The 12,766-nt window shown below is 42.8% G+C and overlaps 1 protein-coding gene across 2 annotated transcripts in view; it reads left to right on the forward strand.

The window, feature by feature from the left end:
- The first annotated feature begins 522 nt into the window (after positions 1-522).
- Positions 523-12,766, forward strand: part of CHST9 (carbohydrate sulfotransferase 9) — a 54,650-nt gene continuing 42,406 nt past the window's right edge. Inside the window, exons 1-2 of one of the 2 annotated variants that reach the window (XM_083451660.1) lie at positions 523-876; positions 12,301-12,512. In XM_083451660.1, coding sequence (XP_083307786.1) covers positions 12,413-12,512 — 100 coding nt within the window. In that variant the 5' untranslated portion in view covers positions 523-876; positions 12,301-12,412. Of the gene's footprint in view, positions 877-11,556; positions 11,841-12,300; positions 12,513-12,766 lie in introns of those variants that run through there. The other variant, XM_083451661.1, reaches the window with a different exon arrangement.

Here is a 12,766-nt window from a genome sequence, read left to right on the forward strand (position 1 = left end):
TGACTGGGTTACCCCAGCAACTCAGGACAGCTTCCAACATAATAAAAACACTGCAAAAAATTATATTAAAAAACACCTTTCTTTAAAACCTATTAAAACATTTTAAAATAAAGCTTCTTGTTCTGAGCCTGCAAAGCAAGCAAGCCTATCTTTTATCACACAGAAACTTAGCACCTTACTTCTCTGCAAGCATGCACAGAAAGTATACTTTTGAATAACTAAACCTCACTGGCTTCAGCAGAAAGTGAACCTTCTTTAAAAAAGTTTATATACAAATCTAAACCGTGTTTCCTGAACAATTCTCCTTCGAGTTACAATGCGCAACTCTGCACCTGTGCCCTTTCTGCCTGTCAGATCGCTCTGACAATTCGCAGGACCCCTCGAGGGGTGGGCAGCGCTCTCAGAGCGGGGTCTGCGCGCCTTACTACCATCAGGTCAACCCAGCAGCGAATTCCAAGGAGCGTCCCCCTCCCCGCGCGCGCGCGCTCCGCGTCCCTAGAGCTGCAGCCTCAGTGCAGCGCCAAGTTCTCCTGGCAGAAAGTAAGGGCGAGGGTGGTGGAGGTGGCGCGAAAAGGAGGCGGTGGTGCACGCGCAGCCCGCCTCGCGCCCCCGGCCCTGGGCGCGTCGGGAGAAGGAGACGCGCTGCTGGGGCTTGTTCTATTCCGCCCTGGCCGGAGAGAGGTCTCCGAGAGGGCGCCGCGCGCGCCTGAGGGGAACCTTCCGACACTTTTGCGCTCTTCTGCCGCCTCCGCCCAGTCCTCGGGTAGGTTGGGAAGTTTGCAGGGCGGGGCTCGGCGAGCCGAGGAGGAAGAGAGAGCCGGGGAATTCTGTCCCGCCCGGTGCCATTCCACAGCGAGCCGCGGGCGCGCCAGCAAGGTAAGCTGCCCTCTCCGGGGGGGGGGGGGGGAGGCCGGCGGAGAGGAGGACACGCTCGCGCGGGGTAAACAAGCGGCTTCTTTTGGCGCGTCCGCTTCCAAGCGCCTCTGCCCGCCTATGAGGCGAACTCGGTGGCCGCAGCCCTTCCTGAGGCGGCGGCTGGGGCTGCCCGAGGCGGCTGGCCGGAGTCCGCCAGCGAGAAAGGGGGCGAACTCGTCTCCTCTTCTCGCCCCCTCAGACTAGAGCAGAGGAAGGAGCCTCTGGGGCACCTGCTTGCCTCTGCTTGCCCGAGCCTTTTCTGACAGGCTCTTTCGCCACGCCCTCGCCGTTCCCACATGGGAAGCCCCGTCCCGCGGCGCAAAAGCCCGCAACTTTTGTGTTTCTCCTTCCCCGAGAGCCTGGGACTGTGCTTGGTGGTGCAGGTTGAGCGGAAGTTCAACAGGTGCTGCCCCTCTCGAGTTCCTGCATCTGTTAAGGGCGAGGGGGAGACCGTCCTACGGTGTCTTAAGGGTCCATCCCATCCAAAATGAGCAAGTGTGGGAGCTGGAGATTTCCTTTCTTCAAAGGCTGCACACAACTCAAAGGGGTCGCTCTGGACAAGGGACTGTCAGCTGAGCTCCACCTTCCCATCTGCAGTACATACGAGCCTTCCTTACAGGGCTTTTAGGTTGCTGAGGTGGTGGTTTCGGATTTTTAAAGAAATTTTAAAATATCTGAAACTGAAACGTGAACGCTGAATGCTTGAAACGAACTGTATGGATGCAGTATTGTTAATTAGACTAAAGAATCCATGCACACTGTTGAGGACCTTTATATGACCTTTAGGCACTTTGTCACTCTTTTAACTCTTGTCCTGCTAGAAGGACTTAAGGATCTCTGTCATCAAAATGGTCATATCTGCATTCTGTACTTATTGGGTGTGATCCTGATTTTACAAAGAGTTATTCCAGAGAATGCATTGCATTGTTCCTCAAGGCTGGTGCAGAGTCTGTGTTTCCATCTCTTAAATGTGTGTCTTTAAAAGTTTGCACATATTTACAGCTGCATGGGACAAAACCTTTTAAAAGAGAGATAGAGAGAGAGAGAAATTGTGGTGATGGTTGACACGTGAAGTCTTTGAGTTTGTGCATTTAGGTCTGACACCACAGTCTACAGACATCAGTGGAAATATAGCAAGTGTCTTCAGATAGCTTCAAATTATTCATTTCCCTCCTGTATATTCTGAGTATGTGTATAACACCTATCAAGATATCATAGGAGAATGGAATAACTAGGCTGTTGCAGAAAACCCTTAAAAAGAAAGTTTGCTTTTTAAGGGCTTTGACGTGCATTAAAAGTAGTCTTCAAAGTTAAGGAGAAGTCGGGGACTTAAGTGATTCTTGTGAGAATGTCACCTAGACACTATTTTCCAGATACTGCAGTGCAAAACTTAAACGTTCGTCTCAAAGCAAAAAGCAGGCATAAGTGACAAAGACAAAGTTTCCTGGGATACTGTCAAGATTGCTTACTTGGCATATATAGGAACTGAGAAAATCATGCTTTTTGGATAATTCACATCATTTTGAGCATCTGCTGTTCAAATATTTATATACGTCAAAAATTCACTAGCTACATTTTGAAAATAAGCTTCTGTATGGAAATTACTTGAATATAAGTTAGTTCCATATAACTGGTTGACACAAAACTCTTTAAAGTTGCTAATAGTGTGACTGAAAGAAAACAGAACAGGGTTGTTGTTTTTCTGTACTGTATGTCCATCTAAAAGGTCAAAATGGCTGTCCATTTTGCTTTATGTGGACCCATTTGATTAAAATCTGTTGATCAGTCAATATTTTTTTTAAAAATAAAGTGGTTTTTGGCTTCTTATTTGACTGAGAAATTACCCTGCTGGATGCAAATGGCTACAAAACAAATGGACTTGAAGTATTCTTTGGCACGTTCCATAACTATGTAACTTTTATTCAAAGTGGAGATAACAGACAAAGACCACTTTAAACAGTTATGGAAAGAACTGCTTGAATTATGAGGCAATTTTGTGATCATGATCCACATACAACTGAACTTGCAATCATTTCCTATCATGTATACTGAGAATTAGGAATATAGAAAGATTCCTTATAGTGAGTCAGACCCTTGTTCCATCTAGTTTAGTATTGGCTACACTGACTGGAAGAAGCTCTCCAGGTTTTCTGACACGAGTCCTTCCTAGCCCTACTGGGAAATGCTAGGGATTAAACATGAGACCTTCTGCATGCAAATCAGATGCTGGGTCAATGCAGACCCAAATGTATAGTGTCATTTTGCTAGTTAAAGTTTGCTCCAGTTTATGATTTACTGTTTGTTGAACAAAAAAAGTTTTAACAGAAAAAGAATGTGTCCGACATGCTTGCTTGGAAGTAGGTCCGGCTTTGTTCAATTGGGTTTAGTTTTAGTATGTGCTTCTGCAGCTTCTGACTTCACTGGATTACTAGGTAGTAGTCTATTTTGTGTTGTGTTTTGTTTTTAATACTGTTACAGTTCTGTCCAGTGCTGACACTTTCTCTGGTTTCCTCTTGTAAGAAAGAAGTGAAATACTCTCTGAATGTGTTTGCTGTACTTGTCAGTGTGAACATTTCTGTATCTCTGCCATCTTCCTGTCCAGTGTTCTGTGCCCCCTCAGCAGAGAGAACAAGTACAGTGGTATCTCGGGTTAAGAACTTAATTCATTCTGGAGGTCTGTTCTTAACCTGAAACTGTTTTTAACCTGAGGTACCACTTTAGCTAATCTGCCACTGCCTGCTGCCACTGCCACGCGATTTCTGTTCTCATCCTGAAACAAAGTTCTTAGCCCGAGGTACTATTTCTGGGTTAGTGGAATCTGTAACCTGAAGCATATGTAACCCAAGGTACCACTGTATAGGTGTCATACATTCTGACGACCCCTCCTGCTTAAAAAACCACATTTTGACACTATTGTAGCTTTAAGCAAATACTTTTTAAATGTAGAAAACTACAGCAGTATTAGTAGAACAGAACTGTTTAACTTTACTAATATTAATAGTAGGAAACAGAAGTGTTGGTGCTTAATTCTGTCTAGGAGATACATCCTGCAAAATTAGAAACTCTTGTTCCTATTTGCAGGTGTGACTGAAATGTTCATTCTCTGAGTCCTCCTCTCTAGTGGCAAATAAAACACTTTTCAAGACTGGGAAGGATCTTCAAGGTGCAGTCTAGGGCCGAACTCTGATGAGCTTCAGCTCAGGTTGTTGCATATTTTAAATAATTAGCAGGGGACTAGCAGAATTAAGGTTTCAGTATTATAATCAGCGGGTGGCGCTGTGGTCTAAACCACAGAGCCTAGGGCTTGCCAATCAGAAGGTCGGTGGTTCAAATCCCCGCAATGGGGTGAGCTCCCGTTGCTCGGTCCCTGCTCCTGCCAACCTAGCACTTCGAAAGCATGAAGTGCAAGTAGATAAATAGGTACCGCTCCAGCGGGAAGGTAAATGGTGTTTCTTTGCGCTGCTCTGGTTCACCAGAAGCAGCTTAGTCATACTGGCCACATGACCCGGAAGCTGTACGCTGGCTCCCTTGGACAGTAAAGCGAGATGAGCGCCGCAACCCCAGAGTCGGCCATGACTGGACCTAATGGTCAGGGATCCCTTTACTTTTACCTAGTATAATCAGAATCTAGAGAAGATAACAGTTAATTATCAGACAATCCTCCTCCAATTTTTCAAATAAACATTCCCTGAATAAACTGACAGTAAAAGTTAAAAAGAAGGTTAACATAACTTAAGTGCTGAATTGGAGTAATTCTTAAAAAAAAAACTGGCAAGGAATGACAGGTTGTTGTTTTGCATAAGAGGGATATTCCAGTACCAATAAAAGGTTACTATTCTGGAATAGGCAAACAAATGATAGGCAATTTCTCTGAGTTCAGCCTCCTGTAGTGAACAATTTGTTCTTTAAAAGACAACTCTAAAAGGTTTCTAACCCAGTTTTCAGCTGTAGGTACAGAACAATAGTCCTATAAAATAAAAAACTTTGATACAGATTGCCAACATCTCTTGTAACAGGTATGGGGATTTTCCAGATCATAGTGATATACGGCAGTTTAAGCTGATTGTATGTGGATTCTAGCTTTAATGACAAGGCTAAATGACTCTGGCATCATTCTAAAGGCTTCAATAACACAACTGATATTGTTTGTTCTGAAGCAACTCTGGAGCAATCACCTCTCCACCGTATTTTAAAATACCTATAGCAAAATGTTTTGGAGACAAGTACAAAATACCACCTTGCTCCACCTTTTTGTTTTAGGCCTAAGAGCTAATTTATATTGTATGTAGGAGAGGGCAGCTACTTGAGACCCAGTGTGAGTAAGCCCCATTGAATTCAGTAGGGCATGTTTCTGAGTAAAGAAGGTTAGGATGAAGTTTCATGGGGCAATTCAAATGCCTATACCCTGCTGGTGGGGCTTTGCAGAGTGGCAGGGCCACAGCCCTGCTACTCACATTGGCAGAAGACCGGGGGGGACTTGCCGATCAGAAGGTTGGCAGTTCAAATCCCCACAACGGGGTGAGCTCCCATTGCTTGGTCCCTGCTCCTGCCAACCTAGCAGTTCGGTAGCACAAAGTGCAAGTAGATAAATAGGTACCGCTCCGGTGGGAAGGTAAACGGCATTTCTGTGCGCTGCTCTGGTTTGCCAGAAGTGGCTTAGTCATGCTGGCCACATGACCCGGAAGCTGTACGCTGGCTCCCTCTGCCAATAAAGCGAGATGAGCGCCGCAACTCCAGAGTCGGCCACAACTGGACCTAATGGTCAGGGGTCCCTTTACCTTTTTAAGTGCCAAATGAAGAGCAAGGTAGCAGTGATTGGGTACCATTAACCAATATGTTTCTAATTTCTGATGAACTATAATGAGCCCAGAAATTTGGGCTTTTCATTATGCACAAATGCTACTTTAAAGTCTATCATATATTGCATTGCAATAAAGTTGTGTGTCAAAATTGTATGAGGGTTCTTTGAAGCAACTGCTATGGTGTGCATGTCAGTGACATCTCATAGATCGTTTGCCTCCAGTGAGAGCTATGAAGATGTCTTCTGCTGGACTCTATCCATGTGGGTGCTTTATAGGGAAACCCTACCCCAATACTGGTTATAAAACAGATCCACTTTCTATGGATTTCTTAAGGTTTATGCTGGTCTTTTTACCTGGTGTAGCTGTTTTACACTGGTTTAAAGAGAGTTGCTTATAAGGCCAAATCTGGCTCCTTAGCCTGTTGGAAGTCTATTGCTTCCATATTGTTTGTCTCAACATACAACCAGGTACAATTTCCACCCCTCTTTCTTCCACAAGTACCTGCAAGAGCACTATTGCTGGGATTAGGAACTTCAGGTATGGAGTCACATGGGGTTCTCCAGGCCGCTTTATCTAGCACTTGAGAGTCTTGCCAGGCCATGCCCCATCTCCCCAGGCTGCATCTATCACCAGCCCTGCTTTGCAGCCTCCTTAAGTATTTTTACTTGGTTGGAATGCATCCTTGAACTCTGTTAATGTTTCGTGCTTGCCTAGATGAAAGATAGAGAGGAACATGTGTAGAAACTAGCCTATTGTATGAATGTAAAATGCCCATATGTTGCTCTGCCCATTTTTGTCTCCTTGTTTGGAATGTTCTGGTTATACTTGGGCATGCTATTCTTCGTTCAGTTCAGTATTTTCTGCATTCTGGTTGAGTTGCTTTCAATCATTGTTGCTGCAGGCATGAAATGAAGTTGCCAGGTTGGTTGCTGGCCAGCTCCTTCTGAGCAGAGTAAAGATTTTCAGTGTGGGGTATAAAGGAATAGGAATAAATAAGATGAAGTAACTTGTTTTAAGATGCTGGTGTTCTCAGCCCGAAATGTTTCCAAAATCAGGAACTTTCCAATACAGTGGTACCTCAGTTTACGAACTTAATCCATTCTGGAAGTCCATTCTTAAACTAAAACCGTTCTTAAACTGAGGCACACTTTCCCTAATGAGGCCTCCCGATGCCAGTGCCATTCCACCATTTGGATTCCATTCTTAGACTAAGGTAAAGTTCTCAAACCAGGATACTATTTCCGGTTTTGCAGAGTTTGTAAACTGAATCCTTCTTAAATCGGACTGTTCTTAAACTGAGGTACCACTGTACTCTGGATTTATTTTTATTTTTTTAAAAAAAATGTTGCTTTCTGATTCTTGTGCTTTTCATAAAAAAAACCTGTTTCTCTAAAGAGTATCTCTCTGATAACAGAACAGTAACATCTTGCTCATATCTTTCAACTTCATAGAGACATACTTCACTGCAGAGCTCTTGCATTCAGGTAGGGTGGCATAAACTAAATTTATCACATGAGGTGAATTCCCAGGTGATAGAATTGAGGTCTGTAGAACTTTTGGGACTTTTGTGTGAAAGAGACTATTCCTTAGCAATATGCTAATGGCACAAACTTAAGAACTCTTACAGAGAATTCTAATAGAAAAAGTTACCTCCTGCTGTGTCTGACACAGAAGGCAATGATCTATCTTCGTGTCATAGTCACGGTTTTAATGAAGCGTATGAGCGCAGGCTGTAGATCACAAATCATTGTATTAACTGCACTAGTTAATCAGGCTGGCATTTTTCAAATCTTATGCAGAATAATAACTGTGCAAATAGTCTGAGCCTGAAGTGTGTGAGTCTTAATTAAAACTCTGCCTAAACACAATAAAATTGTGTGACTGCCAAAATTCTTAAAGTAGAATGTGAGGCAGCAACCACAGGTGAGCCCCAGCAGCCAGCATGCAACCAGTGTTTTGGGGTTTGTTTTTTTTTAAAAAAAGAACTAATGCTCCCAGCCCCCCAGCCCATGCCATTTCTCCTTTCTCTTTTCTTTTGCTGCTTTTTGTGACAAACCACTCCTACCTTTAAATATAAATCCAAAACCTTCAGTTAGCAAGAATGTAGACTGGGGCAGCCATCAGATCATGCCATATTGATTGTGAAAGATTTCCATTGGCCACCTGTTCAATTCTGTGCTGCATTTAAGGTGACACTGTTGTGCTATAAAGCCCTAAATGACCTGGAGTCCTGTTATTTGAAGGAATGCCTCTCCGTATATCAATCTACTCAGGTTCCTAGTTATGAGAGATTGGGGGCTTTTCATTGTTCTACACCAGAGGAAATTCATTAGGTGCCGACACAACATGGGGTCTTCTCAGTGGCAGTGTCCCAGTTATAGAATGCCATTCCTATGAAAGTGTAACTGGCGTTGACCTCATTGACATTTTGGGACCAGGTTCAAGCATGCCTGTTCGCCTAGGTATTTATGGGATGTTGGCCCACTGCTACAATAGATGTGGCAGAATTTTAATGTGCATTTGATTTAGATCAGGGGTGGGGAATCTTTTTCAGCCGAAGGATTGCATTCCCTCCTGGGCACCCTGCTGGAGCCCACATACCAGTGTTGGGAAGGGTCAGAGACATAAATGGAGAAAAGCAATAAATATCAATCCTACACACACATTTATCCTACACACACTTATCCTTCCTTCTATCCTCTGTCTAGGCAGGCAAGCAACATTATCAGCATTCAAGGACAAATTGCAGCCTGGCATAAACATTTAGGGACGTTGTGAATCAGGACTAGTGAAGGGCAACATCTGGTCTAGGCCTAAGGTTCCCCACCCCTGATTATGGCTTTCTCTTACTTAGTTTGGATTGTTTTAATTGTTTTACATTTTGTTGTAACTCTCTGGGATCAATTGATGAAGTGCTGATTAAAAATGTAGTTAATCAAGATGTGTGCATGAATAGCAACACAATGAAGCATAGAACCCTCTGACAACAGCCTTCGTTCAGAAATCTATAGGGCAGAGGGGACAACAATTATCAATTCAACTCTTAGTTTCACAACCCCCTAGATGGAGTACAGCTGTTCATCTGGTGATGCTGTTATTTCTTTACTTCTAAGGTAATTGAACCAGCCTTAAAAAAAGAAAAGAAACATAAATGATTTTACATTGCACCTAAAATATTTTCCACCACTGACGAAAACAAATTTTGCCCCAACCTAGCTTTCTCGCCATTCATCACCAGCAAGTGCATGCTTGCTGTGGCAAGTAATTGACCTGACCTGACCTGACCTGGTAACTTGAATGCATTTGAGCTCATTTAGATGTTCATAAACCCATAGGAAAAATAGATAGTCAGCCTGACTGAGACTGGCCTCTGGTTTGAGCAGGCTATACATTTATTGTTTCCAAACTTCAAATAAAACCAAACCTGAGCCCAATGGCAGCTTTTCCCCTTATGGAAATAGCAGCTCAGGGATAGAGGGACTTTCATCAAGGTGAGCGTAATGCTGTGATCCTAATTCTTTTTTGATTCTGACCCAATTCTTATCAGCCCCTCCCTGCAGCTTTGGTTTAAAGTTTTAAAAGAATCATGCAGCGCCATGCCCTTTTAACAAAACATGTAGTTTGGCCCTGATAGAGGAGGATGGGCAGCAGTTGTCCAATCAGCAACTACGACCTGTGGTACAATGAACCACATTGCTTCCATGCCTCTGTCACTGTGCTAGTAAGTGCTAGTGCCTGTGCAAAGTGGGGAGCCTCTGGCACTCCAGATGTTGCTGATCTCTCAGCTCGCATTAGCCCCAACCAGCATGGCCAATCATCATGGATGAGGGAATCTGTAGTTTTAGGGCCACAGCTTTTCCACCACACTGGCACAGGGTTGGGTACTTTCCAAAAACTTACAGGTGTTTGAGGTCAGTATCTGTTAGGCATTTTAAAAATTAGTTTTGTTATTATTATTTACTTAAACACAACTTGGCATTCTGATAATCATCCTATACTGACATTTAAGTTGTTTTGTTCCCTGTGCAGCATTTGGTTGAAATTATCATGTAGTCCTTAACTTTTCTGTATTCTTTTATCAATGCATAATCATTTCATTTTCAGACTTCTGGGCTACATTTTTTAAAAGGTTCCTATGATAGCTATTGCTTACATTATACATTTCTCTTAATAAGAACCAAAAAGCTGGCTCTGAAACTTATGGAGAATCCAGTATTTGGGGGCCAATTTCATTTGTCTGTATACCATATGGTGTTCAATCTTATATAACTTGTTTATAGGCCTGTTCTTCTGCAGAGATCTAGGTCTACAAATAGAAACTTCACCACCAGAATGGCAAACAAAACATCAAATAGTTCTCAAATGATTGTTCCCAACTGTCTTATTTTACCTTATTACTTATTTTTTTCTTTAGTTCACTCGAAACACTGCTTATTGAATATTCTTTCCAAGGGCATCATTGTACTGAATTTCAGGATAGGCTTGGATTTTTTGCTTTGCAATTTAATACTCCCTCTATACTATACTCAATTGAATTACAATGTGCTAGATTTTAAAAGCAATTTAAGAAGCTTTACTTTCTCTAGCATTCTACAAAAGGTTCTGTATTGCGTTTTCGTCAACTCTAACATCCTGCTGTTTTTGAGTGGCAGGTGAAGGGCATTTAAATTAATGATTTCCCTCTCCTGAGGCTCTGTGTTGCAAGTAAGATTATTCTTCAGAAAGCTTTGGGCTTGAGCCTGTTCCACTTGAAGCCACTGGTGAGAATCTGGCTCTTAATAGGGTTGTTTCCTATGTAGTTTGAATCGATGACTGCAAAGTGGTCCTATAAAAAAACAAACCTTGATGTATGTTCCTTGCAGAGCCAGGTTTGTGCTTTTAATAGGAACTGCCACTGAGCTAACTTTTGGCCTATAGGAAGGTATAGCATTGCATTGGCTTCCCATATTATTGTATTTATACTGCCTCCTGCTTCCAGAGAGCTGTTCATCTTGACAATAGCGGTGTAAGAGGTTCAGAACTTTTTTATTTAATTTTTATTTTTATTCTTTTGGTTCTCCTCTCAAGTCAGAGGTGTTTCCTTCTAAATTTTACCCTGTTGTAAACAAAATCTGCCCTTTCCCCCCTTATGGGGTATCCAAGAGCCCATATAGAGTCCTTACGTGGGTTCCCTATTGGTAGGAGAAAATAACAGAGGCCAACCAGAGAATATTGAGAAGCAAAGCAGCTAGTAAGCCTGATCTTTATTAAAGCTGTTGCAACAGGGTGCTCCCCTCACATGCAGGAGGACAGAGGAGGACCCCTAACAAAGGTGTGCCTGCCCTTTTATTGTTGTTGTTTAGTCGTTCAGTCGTGTCCGACTCTTCGTGACCCCATGGACCAGAGCACGCCAGGCACTTCTGTCTTCCACTGCCACCCGCAGTTTGGTCAGATTCATGTTTGTAGCTTCGAGAACACTGTCTAACCATCTCGTCCTCTGTCGTCCTCTTCTCCTTGTGCCCTCCATCTTTCCCAACATCAGGGTCTTTTCCAGTGAGTCTTCTCTTCCCATGAGGTGGCCAAAGTATTGGAGCCTCAGCTTCACGATCTGTCCTTCCAGTGAGCACTCAGGGCTGATTTCCTTAAGAATGGATGCGTTTGATCTTCTTGCAGTCCATGGGACTCTCAAGAGTCTCCTCCAGCACCATAATTCAAAAGCGTCAATTCTTCGGCGATCAGCCTTCTTTATGGTCCAGCTCTCACTTCCATACATCACTACTGGGAAAACCATAGCTTTTACTATACGGCCCTTTTATAGACATTTCAAATTCTCTGCCCTGGAGCTCAAGACCACCCCTCCATACATCATACATACATCACAGAAGGGGTGTAACCCAAGACCACCCCCACAAACATCATATCTACATCACAGATAGGATGGTCTACAACAGAAATTTGAGTGTTGTTGTTTTTCCTGTCTGGCAGGTTTTCTGATAATGCTGTATCTGATTGCCTGGTGATTACCCACTTCCTGAGACAATGGGAAAGTTCCCTCACCCCCTCCCTCCTTGCAGAGAAAACATTTGGTCAGTTTGGGAGTCAAAATGGTTTCAGGAAGGTCTTCCTGTGCTGCTCCATACATTGGTATATTTATGAACATTTATTATATGTATATGACTTTAAAATTCTTATAACAATCCAAGCACATGTGAACAAGTGTTCTGCTAGGAAACAGTAGTACAGTTGTGCTGATTTGTTTCCCAAGGCTGTTATTTGGTTTAGTTTCTCACAATCTTGGATGCCTTTACCTCTGGCAGTAAGAGAAAGTTTGAGAAAACATGACTACCATTTGTGCAATCCTGAGATGAGCCTTTTTAAAGGCATCAGATTTTAAGAATCTTCACAACTCCCAGTTTAAATCCAAAGTTGAATTACTGAGGAAGTGGGGAAAATAGTCCCAGAAGGAAACACAAGCTTGTTGGTTCTTTTCACTTGGAGAAATAAAAGGGAAGGGGGGAACCTGCAAAGGTATATATAGTATGCTGTGATATTCATAAGAAGAGTGCACTAGAAAAATGAATTTTTCTTATTGTGTCTTTTCCAGATTGGCATTTCCAGAAAAACAGAAGAAGAAAAAGATAATGAACTGAAAGCATCTGAAAAGTATATTGTGCAGTCCTCTGAAGCGAGTAGAAATGTAGTCCTCCGATAGGGCCATGAACCTAAAACTAGTCTATGTATCTGTACTGATGTTTGGAATAATGGGTTTATTCCTCTTCATGTACCTGCAAGATTGGATTGAAGAACAACATACAGGTAAAATAACTAATAAGCTAGCTAAATCCATATCAGCTGTTCAGTGGAAAAATAAATAATGGCACGGGCTTGTGATATGCACACACACCGTCTGAGAAGTGGCTAGTGTAATCACACATATGTGGGTTGAACCATTCACAAGATAAAGCTGAGGGGGGAGGGGGGCAGAAATCCCCATGTATGACTGTCTCTGAAAGTTAACAGCTAATACATCAAAGAATTCCAAAGCAGCCATGTTTACTCATCTGAAATGA

The sequence above is a fragment of the Podarcis tiliguerta genome (assembly GCF_965153285.1).
Source record: "Podarcis tiliguerta genome assembly, chromosome: 7".
Taxonomy (NCBI): domain Eukaryota; kingdom Metazoa; phylum Chordata; class Lepidosauria; order Squamata; family Lacertidae; genus Podarcis; species Podarcis tiliguerta.